The following is a 23,048-nucleotide window of genomic DNA, read 5'->3' as shown; positions in this document are numbered from 1 at the left end:
TCAAAAGCACCCAAAAATCACCCTCACCAACCTAAAGACATGGTAATGCTATAAGAATATTGGACCCAATGTGCTCCAGTACTTGTTCCAGTTCCTTTCATTTTGTGTCAAAAGCACCCAAAAATCACCCTCACCAACCTAAAGACATAGTGTGGCAACTAAGGCAAATTGTCAAAGATGATGTTAGGTAGAGTCAAGAGAGAGGGTTTCTCCAGCTGGAGCAATGTGTGCCTTGGTGATTGAATGAACTGATGAACAAATGAAAACTACTGTCTGTTTCTAACTTTCTCACTCTTGTCTCCAACAATCATAATCTCTGTTATTTCACTCCCTCACACAGTTAATTTTTTCTCTTTGCTATCATATGCAGTCATGAGTAACCTACCTCATTTTACTTTACTTTCTGTTTGCAGTTAAATTCACTTGTGTCTTGGCTTTGACAAAATAACTAATACCAGTTTTTAAAATGCATACATGTTCTATTAGTTACAACCCATTATCTGTTTGTATGCACTGCACTTAGCAAGCAAATTATATTTGCAGAGAAATAAAAATAATGATGAATTACATACAATATTTTCTCTTTTTTTATTTAATACTAGACAAAACAACTAGACCTTTTCTGATCTTATTGATAGAATAATCACTAGCATAGCATGGGATACTAGTGTTCAGGACAAGACAAGTATTGTGGGGAGGGCATGTTATTTTTTGTTTTTAGTATCACTTTTTTATTTTTAGCTATTGAAATTTTGTACCCAGGATAACTATTCCTGTAGCCAAGTCCATACTATGCCACTGAGCATAATTCAATAAGCTCATGAACGGCACTTAGTTTTTGAGTACAGGTTTAAAATAACACAGATTTTAACATCAAATATAACATTTCAATATGCATCATCAATCCAAAGTGAAGTTGACATAAAAGTGCAAATAAAAATGTGCTTACATATGTCAGTTAGATAATTTGTGCTGTAAGAGAAGGGTTATAAAAAAATATTCAATACATGTTTGCATATTTTATAAAGTGTTACAGAAATTTACATACATATTTTCTTGTTAACAAAGTCAAGATGTTTACAAGTAGGTAATGGCAGTAGTAAATAGAAAACAAATTTGTTTTTAAAACTGGTAAAAAATTATTCTTTAGAAGCTAAGCCAAGAATGAAGTTAGTATGTAGTAAGAGAGTAAAGTAAAGCAAAACATGTTACCAATAGTTAGAGATGGGAAAGAGACTTAGAGACATAACACAAACTGCTACTTAAATGAAACAGAGAATAAACTGACAAAGCTTATCCATGGCTGTCACTGACAACAAAGAGAAAGTCAGAAAGAGACAGCAGTTTTATTTCCATTTAGATAGCTAAAAATGGCTCACACATAACTAGTCTTTGATTGGCTAAACTGGCACATGTGACATTGGGAAACTACAATGTCATCTGTATAAGGTCACTACTCTTTCCTTATTCTTTTCCTCAAATACTTTGGTTCCTCATTAGGTATGGGAACTTTTAAATTGGCAATCTTATCATCTGTTACTGTTTTTTTATTGTGATTCATCTTATACATGTACAAAGATTTAGCACTTGTTGGTAAGGCTGAATTTGAATTCAACAACACTTTATGAGCTGCTTTCTTGCAGAGGTTGGCATAAATGTTTCCTTTATTACTTGCTACTGGAAATAAGGTAAAGACATCTTTATTATGTTTGGTATTCAGAGTAAGATGTAGCAAAGATGCAGATTGCACATAGAAAAACATTTGAAGAACAGATAGATTCAAAGGAGGGTAAAAGCGTGGTGTTTAAAAATGAGAAGCAGTTAAAAAGAAAAAGAGAGATGAGTGAGCTACTCAAAGGATAGAGTAGGATAAATTATTCTGGATCTAGATAGAAGTAAGGAAATGTGAAAGGAGTATGTGGAGAATTAATTGAATGGCAATATAGAGAACAATGTAGGACAGGCATAAGAGGTAACTGAGAAAAATGTTGAGGAAATAAGTGTAATGAGTAGTACAAAAAGAGGAAGGTCAACAGTTGATGTGAAAGATGTTGAAGGTATTTTGAAGAAAATTACTGAGATTTGTGGATTGGTGGTGAAAGAAGACCATATTACAGAAGATTGGAGGTTGAATACTTTCACTTTTCTCTATAAGAGTAAAACAATCCCCTAAACTGTGGCTCTGATAGGACAATTAAGTTATTGAGGGATGGAAAGAAGGAGTTGGATAGAGAGTTACAGAAAAAAAATGAACATCAGTGTAAGACTATTTGAATTTTTGTTAGGAAGAGGAACAACTCAACCAATTTTTATTGTAAGGGAGTTACAAGAGAAATGCAGGGACAAGAGGAAATTGTTTTGGGTTTGTTGATCTGGAGAAAGTTTTTGGCAGGGTTCTACATGAAATGTTGGTAATGAAAGAGTTATGAGTAAAGTAGTGATATCAATACATAAGAGAATGGATACAGTTGTAAAGATAAAGCATGGGAACAGTGATGAGTTTGAAATGAATGTTGGAGTGCACTGTGGTCAGTACTTAGCCCGTTACTATATATGGTTGTGATAGAGGTGCTGGTTTGAAGCAAAGAGGAGATTTACCATGAGAGTTTGCTGGATGCAGATGATCTGATATTAATAGCAGAGTGTATGAATGGATTGTGGGAGAAGTAGAATAAGTGGAAGGAATGTAGTGAATATTAGAAGGAAGAAGGTGGTAAAAAAAATAGTAAGCATGTGGTAAGGTAGAAAAAAAACATGGAAATGGCTATATTCAGTGAGTAGAAAGAGTGTTGGATTGAACTCCATTAAATGTACTATATGCATTGGGTGGGTTCATTGAAGACGTAGTGGTGTGAGAGGATTATTCATAAATGTGGCAGCTACATTTCAGTGTTGAGGGTTGATTTGCTGTAAATCCTCTGCAGGTTATCTCATTGTCTGTTAATTTCATCCCAAATTAATTACATCATGTGCCAATATATCATCAGTTAATTCATCAGCGTACTTTTTATCTGCAGATAAATACATCACTAAGCATTATTAAAGTTTTTATCCACAAAATAAATACATCACATTTCATTAACAAAGAAACAGAAATTCAAAGATAAACAATTCCAGCCAGATGGAAATTTTTAGAAATTTCAAAAAAAGCAACAATCAAGCAATGCAATAATAATCAGTGAAGAATGGTAAAATGAAATATGAAGGTAGTGTAGCAACATAAACTCAATGAATAACAAAATACTTGATTATTTAAGAGTTGTTGCTCTTAAATATATTTTTAGGATGTTTCTTCTTTATCTCAAAAGTGGTGTTATCTTCAAATTGCATTTATTTTAATTTTTTTTATGATTCTATTTTCAAAGCTGCATTATTTTATTATTCTATTTCCAAAAGTAATTTTCGGTTTTTTTTGGGGTTTTTTTTTTGTCTTTGTTTTTAATCTATATATTAAGTAAATTATATTGATAACTTTTTGTCTTATTTTTATTGTTAGTGAAATACAACTTATTTACTCTATGAATAAAAAATTTAGCTCTTGAAGTCCTGTGGTGCTTTCTCTATATAAATTATCTCAAGCCTGTTAGAAAGTAAGAAATTTTGATGAAATACAGTTACTCCAGTGTAAAAATTATAAAAATATAATTATTGCATGAATTTTGATAAAATTTTCAGCTACAATATAATGATCATTAGTGTTCATTGTGAATACCATTTATACTTGTGGAATTTTTACCTGTTGTCATGTTAGTTTTGCCTGCCCAAGTGGGTTAAAAACAGTTAAGTTGATTACCCATGGGTATTTTCACATAGATTTACATGATATCAATTCCTGGTTATTAATTTCCAATCATGGAGCTGAATTCATGCTTCAGTTAATCTTTGTAACTTGGAAGCTGTGCAACTCCCTTTAGAAAAAGCCTTACAAGATGTACCTTCGTCATCTCCATTCAAATGTTTTGTAATGCCCTACAAATTAGTATTATTTACTTTTATTATCATAATTACTATCTTCTCATAAACCCACCAGTGTACAGAAAGGGTGTTGTAAAGAGAAGTGGCTAGGTCAATTACTGAGGAAGGTTGAAAGCAAGTGAAAGGACTAGTGGAAATGAATGTGGAAGTAAAGGAAGAGGAAGACCAAAAGAGATATAACTAAAGATAATGGAGGAAGAAATGAGGGCAAAGATGTTGGTGAGTGGTAATGTAGAAGATAGGGCATGGGATCTGTAACGGTAACTTTTGTTTTAACAAGAAAAATAACTTTAAAATCTCTTGTTATTGTTTGGTGTTGTGTCAGGTTTTATGTAGCTGTCTGCATTATCAAAGACATAAAAGTTATTTAATTCTTATTGTTGATAAAGGGTTGACATAAGAGAATTTTGAATGTATATTAAGGGAAAGGTACTGGAGCAGTACCAAGTATCTTGCATTCTTGCTTGCTTATATATCAGATCAGCAATCTCACAGCTTGTTTGTATTTGCATCTGCTGCTGTGTTTAGAAGTTAGTGTTGCTCACACTATTTACATAGTAATAAAGCTTAATAGGAACTAGCTAATTTTTCATGTAGTATTTATTTTCTTATACAATTCTATTTACTTGTAAGCATTACCTGGTTTGTTGGTCTCACAAAATAAATATTTGTATTGAAGAAAAAATAGCTGCAAAAAGATATTTGCTTCATAAAGTGATTATTAACATGGAGTATCTTTTTGCGAGAATATTTGAATATATGTTGTTGTTGGTAACCTCAGGTCTGCTCTGTTTGATCAGACCTGTGATCAATAATATTTCTGTATGAATTATCAATATATCCTTCATTTTTAAGATGATCGAATGTGATTTGAAAGATAATTGGCTGGTATTTCAAATGAGCAAATAGAGGCTCTCATGTTAGCTCATTTTGAAACTGTAAACTACATTAATTAGCACCAAAAGGCCTTCTAGAAAGATTTTACTTTGAAAACAGGTTGCATCAGACTTATGTAAGTAAGAATAGCATCTGGATCTGAGTATAAAGACAGATATGTGAGGTTCTTGTTGTGTAGCCCTTGCTCAGTCCTGATTCAGGCAGACTTATAATCAAAGACTGTCTTTTTGTATACCAGGAACTATGCTGTCCAATAGGTTTTCCCCATTTTTTAAGGTGGCGGTGTGTAATTTTAGAAGCATTAAGCTCTTATTTCTAGCACATAGAGACTCTATCATTGATTCTTAACTATGTAAGATGGTTAGAATTTGTGGTCAGTTTAAAATCTTGCAATGGAAAGATTGGCGATAAAACACAGACTGGAGAGAAGTCCCAAGTTAATGCAGTTTTTGAAAGAAAAATTTGGGAAAATGATTATTCTGAGAGGGTTATAGAAGGAGCGGGTAGATAAGGGGTTTAGTTGGGTTGGCTTAGAGAATCAGATATTATCTAATTGAGCCTTAGAAAAAGAGTGTATAAATCTGAAGAAACCTCTTGGGTCAAAACAGTCACTATCTCCAGTGCTTTTTTTTTTTTGGTGAAGAGTTGTTTGTTACTGCACACTGCTTTTTATTCAATGTTTTTCAATAACATGCATTAACTTTAAATTGATCTGACATTGATGAGAAATGGTACATGATTGATGTTATATATATTTTCCATTATCTATCTATCTGTCTGTCTTTCTTTCTGTCTGTCTATCTATCTGTCTACTTACCTACATTCCTACGTACTTACATATCTGTCCACCTACCAATCTACATACATGCATGCATTCCAATCTATCTCTCTTTCTCTTGCTCTCTGTCTCTCTGTCACTTTCTCTCTCTCTCTTTCTCTCTCTCTCTTTATGTAGGTATAATATACATATATATATGTGTGTGTGCATACATACATACATATGTGTGTGTGTGTGCATACATATATATATATATATATATATATATATATATGTATACATATATATGTATGTGTGTGTGTGTACATATACATATATATATATATATCATCATCATCATCTATGTTTAACGTCCGCTTTCCATGCGGACGTTAAACGATGATGATGATGATGATATATATATATATATATATATATATATATGCATATATAAGTATATATATGCATACATACATATGTATGCATACATATATCAGTGTGTGTGTGTACACATACCCACACTTATCTATTTACTTAGGTACCTATTTGTCTACCTACCTACCTAGTTACCTTTCTCTACCTGTATATCAAATAGAAATGTCCCATAATTTTCCGAACACTGTTAGGTCACCTCACTCAGATTCTAAATGCAAGAAGCGTGTCAAGGTCTTGTTTACATGTACAAAGTGTAATAGAAATAAAGCCGTGAGGAATCAAATCTGCGATGCAGCTTACTTCATCAAGGGCTTAATGCCACTCTCGTGCACTTGTGTCTGCACACACTCACACACACAAGCGCACACACACACACACACACACACACACACTCGCGCATGCACACGCACACACACACATACACATACATGTGTATAATTGCATAGCTATATTTGCGTATATTTTTGGTATGGCTTTTTTCCCCAAGAATTACTTTTATTATGCTCACATATATAAATCTTGTGTGTGTGTGTGTGTGTGGTTGTATGAAAATACACACACACGCACACACATATATATATATGTATGTATTTATGAATAATTATATAAAAGTTAATATTTCAAACTTCTTTTTAATACATTTATTTATATTATCTTATATCTATATTTTTTCATGCTTGAACTTTTAATTTTTCAATGTAAATGTATATTATGCTAAAATGAATATTTTATGCAGTTGTATTATTTATATTCATTGATGTATATACAATCATATATTCCCTTTCCTCATTTTAGTGTATATATATGTATTTGTGTGTGTATGTTTGTTCTGATACGTTGAGAAACCTGCAGTATTACTATTGAGTTTTATTTTGTGCATTCATTTCACACTTGTGTTTGTTTATATGTTTTAGTTGCTTGAATGAGAGTCGGTATTGTAAATATATGTGTGTGTGTATGTGTGTGTGCCTGTGTTTGTGTGTGTAAAGCATTGAATGCATATATACATGTGAAGCAAGGGTTGGCCTAAATCTGTCTATTAGTTAGATGAATGTGGTGTAAATATACCCCCATCGCTCTTACTTTCAGAAAGAACCATATATTCAAGTAGTTTTGATTTAAATTTCGAATGACAAGCACCAGATCAATAAAGCACATAGGATAATGTCTGCTGTTGATTGTTGGTTGTGGTAAGCTGCAACTATGCCGGCATCGAGGTTGCAGTTGTGAATGGAGACAGCCAACTCTCCTCCATAAAACTGATACAGGGGTTGTGGTGGTAGGGTGGGGGAGTGGTGGCTGGTGTTGGGGAGGAGTCTAAGTTTCTGCTGAAATTCCACTGTGTTCTGTTTCATGAAGTCTGTTCAACTGCATAACAAGAGTTGAGGATAAGGAAATCGGATTTGCTGACTAAATGTAGTTGTTAAAAGAATCTTAAGCCATTACTTCAACATCATCGTCACTATCATCATCATCATCATCATCACCACTGCCATCATCACCACTGCCATCATCACCGTATTAATCATCATTATTATTCTCAGTGTAATAATAACCGTTCTCATAATCCTCATTATCATCATCATCATAAAAATAATATTGAGATGGGTTTTTTTTTTTTGTGAGTGTGTGTGTTGTTTTCTATGAGATGTACAGGTTTTGCCAGTTTCAGAGAAAACTAGGGTTTGTCAGACTTGAAGAATGTTTAATATGGCTGGTGGAAAATTCTTCTAATATTATTCTAAAATTCTTTACCTACTTTGGCTGTTTCCATTACTTCATAATTTTGGCCACAATGTGGAATTACTTTTCTCTGATTTGTAGATTTAGTTATAGAAAGAAAGCTAAATGTTGTTTTTTGAGAAATTAACTAGAAACAATTTATTTTTGATATACAAGGTTGGGTGCTTTACAGTAATTATTCTGATGCTGTGTGCTCTGAGTTCAAATCTTACTGAGGTCAATTCTTACCTTTTGTCCTTTTATAGTCAATACAAAAAGTTACAGTTCAGGGGTAGGATGAGGAGCAGAACTGTAAAATAGTTGGACTAGATACTTTGTGGTATTTGTTTTGGTTCTTTGCATTCTAAGTTCAAGTCTTGGTATGGCCTGCTTGAGAGGCAGACTTAGTTGGTCACCCAGTTTCACACCACCATCTGGCACCCTGTATACCTCTATTGCAAGAATTCAGGCCAAATTTCTGGTTTGAGGATAGCTTTCTCCTTCCCTCTCTCCCTCCCATCAATCTAGGAGGCCTTGTAAATGAACATGGCTACTGCTTTATCTACTGAATAAAAAATAAAAAGAGCAAAAATGGAGATTTTGCCAGAAAATTATATCTTGTGTAGCTATGTTAATTTTCAGGCGTGTTGTTGTTTGGTCCAAGTCAGTCTTAATCAAGAACACCTGTAATCAAAATATTCAAGTTGTGACCAGCCATCTCTTTATTTTCTTATCTTATTTTTCAAATACTTATAATAGGTACATGGAGGCGCAATGGCCCAGTGATTAGGGCAGCGGACTTGCGGTCGGAGGATCGCAGTTTTGATTCCCAGATTGGGCATCATGTGTGTTTATTGAGGGAAAAGCACCTAAAGCTCCATGAGGCTCTGGCAGTGGGTGGTGGTGACCCCTGTTGTACTCTTTCACCCCAACTTTCTCTCACTCTTTCTTCCTGTTTCTTGAGTAAGCTGCAATGGACTGGCGTCCCATCCATCTAGGGGGAAACACATATGCCATGGAAACCGGGAAACTGGCCCTATACTCCACAAGGGGTGAAAAGGATAAGCAACATAATAGGTACAGGTGTGGCTGTGTGGTAAGAAGTTTGCTTCCCAACCGCATGGTCCCAGGTTCAGCCCCACTATGTGCAGCTTGGGCAAGTGTCTTCTACTATAGCCTCAGACCAACCAAAGCCTTGTGAGCAGATTTTGTAAATGGAAACTGAAAGAAGCCCATCATGTGTGTGTGTGTGTGTGTGTGTGTGTGTCTTTGTGTCTGTGCTGGTCCCCCACTACTGCTTGACAACCAGTGTTAGTGTGTTTACATCTCTGTAACTTAGCAGTTTGGTAAAAGAGACCAATAGAATATGTACCAAGCTTAAAAAGAAAATAAGTACTGGGGTCGATAAGTTGAACTAAAGACAAATTCCACAAGGTGATACCGCAGCATGGCTGCAGTCTAATGACTGAGACAAGTAAAAGACAAAATAATAATGATAATGAACTTATTGTGCTCAAGTGCTCTACAACTCATCAGAAGAAGTAGTTAAAAGTGCATGAACAGCACATAGAATAATGCACAGGAATGACTGTAATATTTAACCATTTAGCATTTAAATCAGCCATAACTGGTCCAAATATTCTACCTGCTTTATGTTCAAATTGGCCAGATGTGGCCTCTCACACTTACTCTACAATGTCATTCTAAAATTAAACTACCACATCATTAAAATCTTGAAGCTATGAGATAATACATGAGTAATTCAAAACAATGTGAATAAATAAGGAATACGTGTAACAGAAAAATCTGAACATGAAAAGGGATTTCTCTGTTTTTTTAAGATGACAAGAGTGTGAAAAGGGAGAGATTTATCTGTTATTTCTAACAGATCATTTGACTGCGTAGAGGTGTGTGTGTGTTAGCATTTGTAGTTTGGAGTAGCTTTAACACATTCCCCAAAGTCAATGAGAAACATTAAGACTGATGAACAGTCGGAAAATTATTGGAGATTATAGGTGTATGGAGTTTTATGATAGGAACTAATCAATCAAAATAATCCCTTTGCTGTAGGGGAGGAGTATCTCACTTTGATAAAATATATTCTTTATGCTTCAGGTAAGATCAAAGTTTTATATTTCATACTCGAAACTGATAAACACTTTCAATTTCTGATATTTTATCATTTTTACCGGTGAAGAAGAGGCATTTAGTGAGAAGGATTTTGGTGGCACTGGCGGCAGCGGTGGTGGTGCTTAAGGTACTTCTGATGGTTGATGGTAGATGGTAGATGGTAGATTGGCTGGTGATATCTATGGTGGTGGTGGTTATAGTGGTAGTAGTAACTGCAATAGTGGTAATGGTGTTGTTTGATATGAAATAACCTAGATGAGCAGTTTCCAGAAAAAATAATGTTTTTTGTCTCAGCAAAGAGAAAGGGTATAAGCTCTAACATATCCATCCCTACTCCTGACTTTCTGAGATTGCCATAACACTACCACCCACCTCATTCCCCACCCCCATTGTCATTGTCATAAAACTAATATATCACATCCAAGTGCTGTACTGTCATAGTCATAACCCACTCCCCACTCTGCTTTCTTGTCATTGTCATAGCACTAAAATACACCCACCTCCACACACACACATCATTGTCATAGATCTGATATATCTTCCCCTCTCCCATGCCATACTGTCTTTAATGAATCACCACAATATTTCCCCCACTCCATATGCACACAACCCCCAATATCATTGTGCTTACTAGTCTTAAGGCTGTACAACACAGCCAACCAGGAAACCTCTATGCAGTCACACAAGCTGCTAGAAACAGCACCTAAATCACCAAAATATACACTACCATGATCATCACTGTCTTCTTCTTCTTCTTCTTCTTATTATTATTATTATTATTATTACTATTCTTCTTCTTCTTCTTCTTCTTCTTCTTCTTCTTCTTCTTCTTCTTCTTCTTCTTCTTCTTCTTCTTCTTCTTCTTCTTCTTCTTGCTGCTGCTGTTGTTGTTTAAACTCCAGTTCAATCCTGATCCAACAGACCTGTCAATAAAGACATCCCAGCCATGACCATTTTGTCATTTGTTTTCAGATACAGTGTATCTCAAAACTATATTATCCAATGTATAATATCTCTTAAAAGAAAGTATAGTTTCATCTGCATAGAGACAGAATCTTCTAGTTATACCGTGAGTTCTTACCTCATGAAAGCATCATTTTATATTATACTATTGTCTCATATCCCTAAACTACCCACACAAACATATTTATATCCACTGTTTTCATTAGGTTTCTCTTTCATTCCTTATGCCTTTCACATCTTTTATTTAGTGATTGCCAATTACTTTTAAAGCTGGTCATTAATTGTATATAGTCTCACATGAAACTCTCATCTTCTATCTCTTGACCATTGTCAGTATCCAGGTGACACTTCCTGATCTAGCTTTCCTCTGAAAAAAATCTATCTGTACTGACATGGAATCTCCTTTTCCTTCTACACACCTCTCTTACCTAGATTTCAGCATCAATGGCTTCTTCTCTATCTCTGCTGACTTCATGTTTTTTTTATTTCTTCTAAACCCCCCACCCCCACCCCCCGCTGACTTGACTTCATGTTTGTTACTTCTCTATCCCCACTGACTTCATGTTTGTCATTTCTGCTGTTTCCCAAACTTTTCCAGTCACATCTGCTATCTGAATATCTCACTTCCTTTAGTGAAGTCATCTCTCTTTCTGAAGTCAGCATATTTGTATATATAATGAATGAACAGAATTCATTCTGGAACTGCTGGCTCAGAGACCAAATTGTCAGGCCATCTTTGACTCCCTATACTAGTTTGTATCTTTTCCTACATGCATCTTTGACACTCACACTAACATACTAAACAAACTTGATCTGTTCCTCATCTCCAAACCTATATATTATTGTTACAGAATACATTGGATCATCTAGTCACTGTTTACATAGGCAACATACCTCTCCTAACAGCCAATAACTTCCCTCCAAAGCCTCTGCTACTTCAAGTCAGCTATTTCGGAGGTTTTCAACCCTCTGCCAATATGCCTGCAGGTCTATCTTCAGAAAAGCAAAGGATTCCTTTGTGCATCCCTTAGTCTGTAAGCTCTCCTGTCAACTATTTGTAGCAAAACCTTGTGGTTCCTTGCTAAAATGATCTCCACTAATTTTATGACTCCAGATTCAGTCCCACTGTGTGGAACCCCAAGCATCTTCTACTACAGCCTCAGGTCGACCAAAGCTTTGTGAGTGGATTTGGTAGATGGAATCTGAAAGAAGCTAGTCATAAATGTGTGTGTGTGTCTTTGTGTCTGTGTTTGTCCCCCACGCCCTCACCACTACTTGACAACTGTTTCTGGTGTGTCTACATCCCCGTAACTTAGCAGTTCAGCAATAGAAGTACTAGGGATGATTCATTCAAATAAAAATTCTTCAAGGTAGTGTCCCAGTCTAATGACTGAAATGAGTAGAAGAATAAAAAAATTTACTACTAACTTCACCTCTAATTTCACACTGTATATTCAAAGAAATTCCTCCTGAACTTTATTTCAAGCCTTACCACAACATGCACACAGTTCAAAATCCCGTCCAGTCATTCCAAACCAACAAGGAAACTGGTTTCATATCATCCCATCTATTCTTCTCAGTGAGCTCTTGATAGTTTCCATCCTTATCAAACACTTTAACTCCTCCTCTTCATTACTGCAGGAGTCTGAAAACATGCTACATTTTTACACTGTTTCTAAGAATGGAAAACCTCTTCGACCCAGCAGCCTACTGACTTTTCACACTGACTTTCAACATCTCAAAGCAAACAGAAACAAATCATTAACAATCACCTCTTCTATCACCCCACCCCAGGAATCTCAGTCCTTAGTCACAATTTGCAGTACGGCTTCCAAAGAACCAGAGATTTACCACAACCAAAAAAAGTTCATTTGGCAGTTTGGCAATAAACTCTCACCATTATTACAATTACTCTCCCACAGACATACAGCAGTATCTTGTCTCATTGCTATTACAATGGTCTCTACTTCACTGAACTAATGAACTAAACACCTACTCCACATCAATCTACTTATCCTTGCCTCTCCTATCACCTTTACTGAATCTCAACTCCATCACACAACAGTAATTATGTCACCCAATTTTCTCTCTGCAATTTTCTGAAATTCCCCCACCCACATTTTTCTTACATATATCACCACTTAACACATGCGCATATCAACTCCAATTTGCAAAAGCCAGTTAATGTCATGCTTATTATTCCATCTTACCTAACTAATTTATATATAAAAAGAATAACTCATTAACCTTCCCTGTGCTGATTAAATTTTTGCTTAATAACATGTGCATATCATATGCAAAACTGTTCTTGCAACGTATTTCTATAAGTCCAGTAAAAATAAACCATGTGTACTACATCATATAAGTGTGGAGGCACATGGCTAAGTGGTTAGGTTGTTTGGCTCATGATTATAAGATTGTGATTTCGATTCTTGGATCAGGCGGTGCATTATGTTCTTGAACAAAACACTTCATTTCACGTTGCTCCAGTTGACTCAGCTGGTAAAAATGAGTGACCCTGCGATGGACTGGTGTCCCATCTAGAAAGTGGAAACCAGCCCTATGAGAGTTTATATGAGTCACGAAGGATCTACATCATATGAACTGTGGAGAATTCTGGAAAGTACCTTGCTATCAAAAATGAGTTAACCTGGTTCCCATGACACAAGTACACATGCATGGAACCAATTATTCCTAGTTCCCTCATATTCAGAGTTCATTAGCCTCAACAATTAGATGATAGGGGGGGGGGGGGTGTATTAGTAAACTATCATTACATAACAAATATAACCTAATGTCTAATAATTACATACATTCTGTACATTAAACTCCGTTCAGTAGCCTTCTTTTGAAAATATCACATCTTTGAAATATTAAAAAACTATATTAAGACAATTTGGCACACTTTTGAGAGCTATTAAGTACATCGGTGCACAGACATTCCTGCCAGATTAAAAACTATCCCCCCGTGCAATACTGTTTTGCTATAAAGAACACTTTACTATATAGCAATATTCTTTTATGAATACAAAAATGTATCGTATTATATGATGGGCAAGTATAGCTTGTGGCAATTTTCTCACTTTAGAATGTCTTTTCTATTTCTTTTGGTGTGATTTCAGTTGTGATTTAGTTCTCTGTATTTCACATTTTAGTAATAAACAGCTAGTATATCCAATAATACAAAACCAATAGAGAATTCTCTCATTATACTAATAAAAGTATTGACTAGAGATACGAAATATATTTGATAGAATTTTTTATGATATATGTGTGTATGAGTGTGTGTTTATAGACAGATAGACAGACAGACAGATAGATAGATATGTATAAATGTATGTATGTATGTATGGGGATGGGGTATGATGAAAAAGGTGTTATAGAAGTTGCTTTGTTAGATAAAATAGTAACAAACATAGACTAAACATTGACATAATGTATGTATGGAGAGTTAATTGTTCCTGAGATTCTGGGTGGGGAAACAATAATGAAACTTTTGAGCATGTTGAATATTAAGATGCCAATATATAGATGCAAGTATTAAGACGCCAATATATAAATAGAGATTCATAACCAAAGAATGGTGATATTGATTGAGAACAAGAGTAATATTGGTAGATTTCTTATTGTACATATTCATCTTGACCATATGTTATCCCAAAAAGTATTATTTTTTTTTTCTTTTAATGATTATTATTAGGTACACACCCCTTGACTATGCATTGATGGAGGAACACCATGATGTAGCTCAGTACATGATTGAACAAGGAGCATTATCAATTATTGGCATCCAAGATATTGCAGCACAGAAAATACAGGTAAACATACTCTCTCTCTCTCGCTCTCTCTCTCTCGCTCTCTCTCTCTCGCTCTCTCTCTCTCTCTCTCTCGCTCTCTCTCTCTCTCTCTCTCTCTCTCTCTCTCTCTCTCTCTCTCTCTCTCTCTCTCTCTCTCTCTCTCTCTCCATCCATTTATCTACCTATCTAGCCATCCATCTATCTATCTATCTATCTGTCTGTCTGTCTAGCTATTTCTTTACCTGTCTATCTATCTATCTATCTATCACTCACCTACTCACTCACTCTTTCTCTCTTTCCCTCTTTCTCTCTTTCTTTCTTTTAACCAGCTGGTAGTATAGGTAATGGTTTTACTTAAGAATATGAAAATCTCTTTTTTTTACCTTTTTTACTTGTCTCTGTCATGGATTGCAGCCATGTTAGGGTACCATCTTGAAAGGTTTAGTCAAAAATATCGATGTTAATATTTATTTTAATCTAGTACTTATTTTATTCTATTCTTTTGCTGAACTGCTAGGTTACAGGAATGTAAACAAACTAACACTAATTGTCAAGTGATTGTGGAGGACAAACACAAACACACACACACACAGATATATATATATATTCTTTTATTCTTTTACTTCTTCATCATCATCATCATCATCATTTAACATCCATTTTCCCTGCTGGCATGGGTTGGACGGTTTGACGGGAGCAGGTCAGCTGAAGAGCTGTTTTGACATGCTTTCTATGGTTGGATGCCCTTCCTAATGCCAACCCCTTTATAGAGTGTACTGGGTGCTTTTACATAACACCAGCACAAGGGCTTCCACAGTCCCACAAGATTAGGAATGCTCAGTTGAAGATGGGTGCAGGGGACATGCTAGTATGCAAGGATGACTATATATTTACTTAGCTTGATGTGTCTTCTCAAGCACAGCAAACTGCCAGGTGCCTCAGTCCCCTGTCATCTCCTCAGTGAGGCCCAACATCTATAGATCCTTTCTCATCATTTCGTTTTCCTGGGTCTACCCCTTCTGCACATTCCCTCCACAATTAGAGCTTGGCACTTCTTGATGCAACTGTCTTCATTCATACACATTACATGACTATACCAGCACAGTCTTCTCTCTTGCACACACACACATGCACACGTGCGCACGTGGGCTTGCACATAGTTTCTGTCCAACAAATTCACTCACAAAGCATTGGTTGGCCAGGAACTATAAGAAGACACTTGCTCAAAGTGCCACATAATGGGAATGGACCTGAAACTACACAGTTGCAAAGCAAGCTTCTTAAGAAGTTCTTTCTTTCCAAGTCACAATACTTTCAGTTCAAGTGAGGAAAGATTTTTTTTTTTTTTTTTTACTGAGAAACATCGATTTTAGTAAATTAGTTTTATACCATTATCACATAAGATATATTTAGGGTGTGAACAAAGCAACATTTTTGTTTGCATGGTATCTACCAACAATTAGTGATAAAAATACTGAAGTCTATATCGAAAGAGAGAGTATCTGTCATTCTGTATAGAAATGCAATGTTATAACATAACGTGATCTCATTGTAAGAACATACCAGGAAATCATGATTTTTAATTGAAAATTAACAAAGAAAAAAGGTATCTTTTGAAAATGTTTATTATCCTCATACTATCATTATGCAGAATAGATTCCTTCACCTACTTCCTGTTCATAATCTTTACCTTATATATCTATTCAAATCTAATTGATTGAAACCTATATTTATCAATTTCACTTATGATAAGGTTCTGGCTGTTAACTGTAATCAAAGAACAGTAAATTCATTTCTTGTGAAATTAGTGTTTTGTGTATTAGAAGCAATATTGATTGAACAGTATTTGAACATTATCTTTCACTACAGATTCTTGTATACATAACCAGCACAAGAAGTGCTTTGGATTGTTGGTGAGGTATGCTGGGAGCTTATTCTGGCTTTGAGGGTATTATACAGCTGGGTGGTAGTAAGGATGATGATAATAATAATGATGATGATGATGATGATGATGATGATGAAGATGATGATGTCAGTTGTGTATCACAACTGTTTTGCCTCTAAAAGAATTTGAACTTAGCTCTATAAACTAATGTCTTCCATTGGAATGTATTTCAAACAATACAAATTCTTAATGTTGATCTCTTTAAGCAGCTTCTTGTGGAAGACTTATCAGATGAACTCCATGTCTCAGCTTGCCTTTGTATAATATAATATATTTTGCATAATCATATTACAAAGAATAATCTCATTTGCGATTTGTTTGTACTGCAACATTGTGTAGAATACAAGTTATAGAACTTTCTTGAGGGCACTCTGGACAAGGTAAATGGAGCAAGGCATAGGTTGTACTCCAGTATAATCAACCTTATGAATAGTAATGATGATGATGATGATGATAATGATGATGCTTCTGATGATAATGATGCTGTTGTTGTTTTACAACAACAATGTTAATAAAGCAGGCCTATGTTCAAAAGCATCCTGTGTGTTTAAAAGTTTCTAGGACAGTATTTTACAATTTGTCCTTTCCATAATTAAGACAGCAGTGTGTGATTCAAGGAAGATTTGGCTGTTGTTTCTAACAGATCAGGCGACCTTATACTGAAGTGGTCCTCAACCATTTTTTACCCATGGTTCCTGTTTTACTTGGATGGACCCTCATAGCCATTTGCTGTTTAAAAAATCCTATGATATTTTTATAGTTTGTTAAAATATTTTGTGTATTGTAGAAATATAACCAAATTATTACACATAAACTTTAACAACGGAATTTTATGTGGATCTCCAAGGGTCATATGGACCCTAGATGAGAACCACTGATATACAGGCTCCTTCGTTGATGTAACTGGTGATGAAGCAAAGTAATAATTTCCAACCTAACATCTATGCAATTCACTGAAAAAAGAAAACCTCTCCAAATAATATTACACTTCCTAATATCATCAACTGTAGCAAGAAACTATCTTGGCAATCAATTCTATCTGCAGTTAAAGTAAAGTTTTCATAATTCTAAACAGTAATCAGTCAAAGATTTGGCTGTACAGGTCATATTTGTACTTATCTATTCCTTAGCATTTTTGTGTTGTTATTTCATCTACTTCTGTTATCATTCCATCTAGTGCTTATGGTAATATTCTCCCTACTTCTGTCTTGCTATTCCATATATATTTATGTTGCTATACCATCTATTTCCATGTTGCTATTTCCATCTGCTTCTGCATTGCTATTACATTTATTTCAATGTTACCATTTCCATCTACTTCTATGTTGATAGTCTTCCTTTCGGGGTTATCGTGTCCGGAAGACTTTCACAGAGAGAAAACGTCTTCTTATGAAACATGAACAGCTAAAGAAAGAAGTGGCCAGGTGAGTTATAAAATACAGTCAATTTGTAAATAACAAATGAACTAATTTTAATTTGAATACTTTTTAAAGACACAAGTTGCATTAATAATTAGACACTTAATCACAGCTTAAGTAATCAGTAAGTGGAGAATTACTAAGTTCTTTTGTTATAAATAATTGCTTGTGAGATTGACTTATTTCTGCAAGTAGATAAATACGAAAACTTTTTTCATTGAGTTTTATTGTTTAATTTTTTGTTACACGGTGGTTAAGAAGTTTGCTTCATAACCATGTGTTTCTTGGTTCACTCCCACTCTAACTGCATCACAATTAATGTCTTCTGATAAAGCTATGTGGGTTAAATATAATAGAAGCTAAGTAAAAGTTCATTATTATAAATATATATAAGTATGTATGTATGGAGATGGCTTGAGTGTGAACCTGAAAGATTTCTGGTTGATGGACTGTGCAAGATACATTATACAAGTCTGTCCAGTTAATGCTCTAAATGTGGCATGAAACTTGAAATATCTCATATATAATTCCTGTATTCATTAAATGATATTTGTATATATAAAGAGAAAGTGCAGCTTTCTATTAACAAAAATAAGTGAAGCCATGGATTTTATGTTCCATTGTTTGTCTGTTTTTCAGTGTGGAAGAATGACCATTTCTCCATGATAGCTTAGATTAGATGTTCTAAGCTAGCATGGATGCTTTTCTTGTCAGCAACACTTACTTGTTCCCCAGCAAAATTATTTCATATGTCACTTCCTCACATCCTTGAATCTGTAGCTACAAGACATTTTGGTCACCAGAGATTGAATAGGCTTTTCTGTTAATTTTTCCTCTTTAGTAATTAGATTGTAAACACCTAATAACTTATGAGCATCATCATCATCATCGTTTAACGTCTGCTTTCTATGCTAGCATGGGTTGGACGATTTGACTGAGGACTGGTGAGCCAGATGGCTACACCAGGCTCCAATCTGATTTGGCAGAGTTTCTAAGTGGAAAAATTATCAGAAAAGCCACTTCTATTCATTTTTTCAAATAAATATATACTCATACACACACACACACACACACACACACACACACACACACACACATAAGTGAGTGAGTGTGTGTGTAGGAATTCAAAGAATCTCTGTGAGGCCCTGCCTGGTACGTGTCTATCGAGACCATGATTAAGGCTAGGATGTAACTACACCATCATTCTGAAAATCCAGAAGTCTCAAAGATGGGGAATAGGAATTAAAATTGACCAGATAAGAAAAATGATGTGAGAGAATAGATGTTTATTCCATTAGCTGACTGCTGTGTCATAATCTGTGTTAGTTATATAAGCAATGCCACAATATCTGCCATACATATATAAATAAATATACTTATCAATATATATATTTATATATATATATAAACCCATAAATATCACTACACTATAACATGACAGACAGATTACACCTCAAGACATTTCATGGCAGGTTAAAACTCCAGATATTGCTATAAATAGCAAATAGTTTCATTATATGGGGTCGATCTAATCGACTGCCCCCCTCCCCCCAAATTTCAGCCCTTGTGCCAAGAGTAAAAGGATTTTGCAAGTACCAATATTACTACATACGGAGTGCATAAATGAAGCAATGTCAGTAAATAAATATGAATACATAAAAAAACTACAATAAAGTTAAGTAAATACAACAGAAAATTTAATATATATATAGGAGTGGTTGTGTGGTAAGTAGCTTGCTTACCTACCACATGGTTCCGGGTTCAGTCCCACTGTGTGGCACCTTGGGCAAGTGTCTTCTACTATAGCCTCAGGCTGATCAAAGCCTTGTGAGTGGATTTGGTAGATGGAAACTGAAGGAAGCCCATCATATATATATATATATATATATATATATATATTTATATATATATATTTATATATATATATATATAAACATATAGGGATCAGCAGGAGTTGCTTCACCAACATACTGAAAATTTAGAAATAGCAGTTAAAACTACTAATAATTGTAAATGGTTTACCAATAAAGGTTTTTTTGCATACTGAACTACTTGGCAAAATTGTTAATTATTAATTTATTAATTAATTAGCAATTCCCTGCCCTATATCTATATATATATATATATATATATATATATATATATATATATATATATATATATATATATATATATATATATATATGTATGTATGTATATATGTGTGTATGTTTGTGTTTGTCCCCCCACCATCGCTTGATAACTGATGCTGGTGTGTTTACAACCCCCGTAACTTAGCAGTTTGGCAAAAGAGACCGATAGAATAAGTACTAGACTTACAAAGAATAAGTTTTGGGATTGATTTGTTTAACTAAAGGTGGTGCTCCAGCATGGCTGCATTCAAATGACTGAAACAAATAAAAGAGTAAAAGAGAATACATACACACACACATACACACACACAAATGTGTGTGTGTGTATTATTTACTCTTAATTTTTCTGTTTCATTTTCATCTTTCATGATGATTATGACAGTTTTGATTGCAAAATAATCATTGCAAAAAAAAACAAAAAAAAACAATAAGGATATCTGAGAACTGAATTAATAATAAATAAGTATCTGTCTGTATCTATGTATTTCAGGATAATAATATGCTTGCTTAATTGCTTGATTCTAGAATAATTCATATGAAACCAAGTTGTTTAAATTGTCTGTTTTAACATTACAGAAAACGAGCTGAAGAAGAAGGTAAAAAGAAAGATGACCGACCAACTCCTTCAGATGGAGAAATATGATGCAGGACTATTTTTTTGGTCCTTGTACTTTCTTGTAAGTAAATTTATTTTCTGTTTGCCTTTTTTATTACATAGCATTCATATATAAGGTACTGTTTTGAAATATAGTTTACTACAGAGCAAGTTCTAAATGTTTATTAAATAACTTGTAATAACAACGAAATTTAATATATATATAATTATAATGAATGGGTGGGGGGGAAGTAATTACAAAAAGTTTCAGTGGGTGGGTATTGTGGCATTCATAATTACAGTCAAAGAATATGTTGTGTAGAAAAAAATGCCAATCGCAGGATGTCTTATTGTTTGCAAAATGTGAATGAATGAAAAAATGTCTTGTACATCTGCTTTTCAAATGAATAGCTCTAGTGCCAAACATAGGAAACACTTTAAGAATTGATGGATGGACAAATGAGAAAAAGCAACGTAATTTTTAGTTAGTTGCTGAAAGTTTTTGCATCTAGAATAGAACTACTATTATACCAGTTTTTAGTTTATTGATTACACCTTCTCATATGCTACAATACATATAATTATTATATCAATTCTATTTTCCAGAAATTTGTATGGCTCAACTAATTCTGAAATTCAGAATGAAAAATAATAATCTCCAGTAGGGAAAAAAAATGAATCTCAAGTTCTTCCAATCATTTCTGATTTGATATCATTGTTGCTGTTATGGCTAAAACACTACAATACCTGAAATGATTCACAAATTTTACCAGCATTCTTTTGTAAACATCATTTTGAAATGTTTTGTTTCAAAATGAAACAAAAACTTAACTCAATATTATTATTTCAAGTTTTTAATTTAATGCAGTATTGTACAGCAACTGGCATTCATAAATATTTGGTAAGTACTGACAATTGTTAAATAAATATATACTTAAAGTAAAAGATTAAGGAGAATTCATATTGGAAATATCCATTTGTTATGATCATATTTATACTTCAGTCAGTGTAGGTGTGGTTGTTACACATTTTTAGTACAATGATGTTTTAACTAGTAAACTATTTCTTTTGTTAATCCTACCTTGTTTCATTATAGTTCTACATTCCAAGAGTTTGTGTTTTCTGCTACTTTGAAAACTAACAAACATAGCATTTAATAACTTGGTTCTAGTATTTGATTATCTTAATTCTCAAATTCATTCTAATTCAGTCAACCCTTTAAAAACTATATCGGCTCTGTAGATGAGAGTATATCAATAATGTCATGTACAGGATAGCTGGTTAATGTGTCTAAGCAGTGGGGTTTTTTGGAAGAATGCAGTCTCATGAAATCCTATCAACATATGTCAGAGCACTGCTTTGTTTATTAACACACATTAAATCAACTGTGTTATTGGAATATATTTACTCCGTTGTCACAGAGTGATGAAGTGGTTGTGCTGACACTTGATAGATAGTCAGGACTGAATCATAGCATTTTCTCTTGCTCTGAGCTTCATATGATTTAAATGTCACAAAAGGTTATTTGTTACATACACCCACTCCCCACAACACCATTCCTACAAGTTATAGCTCTTTTAATATACTAGCATTTATTTTTAAGAATTATTGTTTCTGATGATCTGACAACAGGAACAATTTCCTTAATGATAATCTAGTAGTACCATGGTTGACAGGGTGGGGTTAAAAATATACTTCAACTGCAGGACACATGTGTCTACTCTATGAGCCAAAACTGCCAACTAGATTGTGTATGAGTATATTAACACAATTTGCAGCAAGACTACAAACAATCTTTACTAAATTTATTGAATTTGAATATTGAAATCAGTCATTGATTGTTTTATTGAATTTTATATGTGCTTCCGTTGGTTCTTGGCAGTCAATACTGGCACAATTTTTTTTTATAACAAGCTTTAAAATTCTAGAAAGCTTATTTTGTCTTTGTGTTTAATAAACTTTATAAGAAATTGTACTTTTTACTTTGTTAATAAAATATGTCAGCTAAATATGATAAAGTATTTCATTTTTAGATACTGTCAATCTCATTTGACAGGTCATTAATTCATGAAATTAGTATTGTTGATGCTCATCATTCAAGTCACGTATGTATTTTCTGAAAATTAAAGTTAAATATGACTGTCATATTAATTTCCATATTAATATAGCATTGTATGAAAGCAAAGAATAACCAAAATGTTTTCTGACACACCACCTAAATAACCGGGTGGGTTTTTTTATGTACCACTGACACAAATACAAGGTTACCATCAAAAAAACAA

At 34.1% G+C, this 23,048-nt stretch overlaps 1 protein-coding gene and 1 long non-coding RNA gene across 4 annotated transcripts in view; one reads left to right on the top strand and one right to left on the bottom strand.

The window, feature by feature from the left end:
* LOC106868434 (uncharacterized) overlaps nucleotides 1-22,775 on the top strand; it is a 377,561-nt gene extending 354,786 nt beyond the window's left edge. For all 3 annotated transcript variants that reach the window (XR_016243814.1, XM_014913697.3, XM_014913696.3), the window contains 4 exons: nucleotides 14,580-14,697; nucleotides 17,954-18,045; nucleotides 20,748-20,848; nucleotides 21,373-22,775. Coding sequence is in view for 2 of the 3 variants with exons in the window: in XM_014913697.3 (XP_014769183.1) it covers nucleotides 14,580-14,697; nucleotides 17,954-18,045; nucleotides 20,748-20,814 (277 nt within the window). In the remaining variant the exon portion in view is untranslated. The remainder of the gene's footprint in view (nucleotides 1-14,579; nucleotides 14,698-17,953; nucleotides 18,046-20,747; nucleotides 20,849-21,372) is intronic.
* LOC149137813 (uncharacterized) lies at nucleotides 568-8,322 on the bottom strand. Its single transcript, XR_016243817.1, has 2 exons — nucleotides 8,036-8,322; nucleotides 568-3,011 (listed from the first exon to the last, which is right to left on the bottom strand). It is a non-coding gene; the product is annotated as an uncharacterized LOC149137813 (long non-coding RNA).
* Nucleotides 22,776-23,048: the final 273 nt, after the last annotated feature.

Source organism: Octopus bimaculoides, chromosome 1 (genome assembly GCF_046866305.1).
Source record: "Octopus bimaculoides isolate indiv1 chromosome 1, ASM4686630v1, whole genome shotgun sequence".
In the NCBI taxonomy this organism is placed as follows: Eukaryota; Metazoa; Mollusca; class Cephalopoda; order Octopoda; family Octopodidae; genus Octopus; species Octopus bimaculoides.
This window is presented reverse-complemented; position numbering and strand designations above follow the sequence as displayed.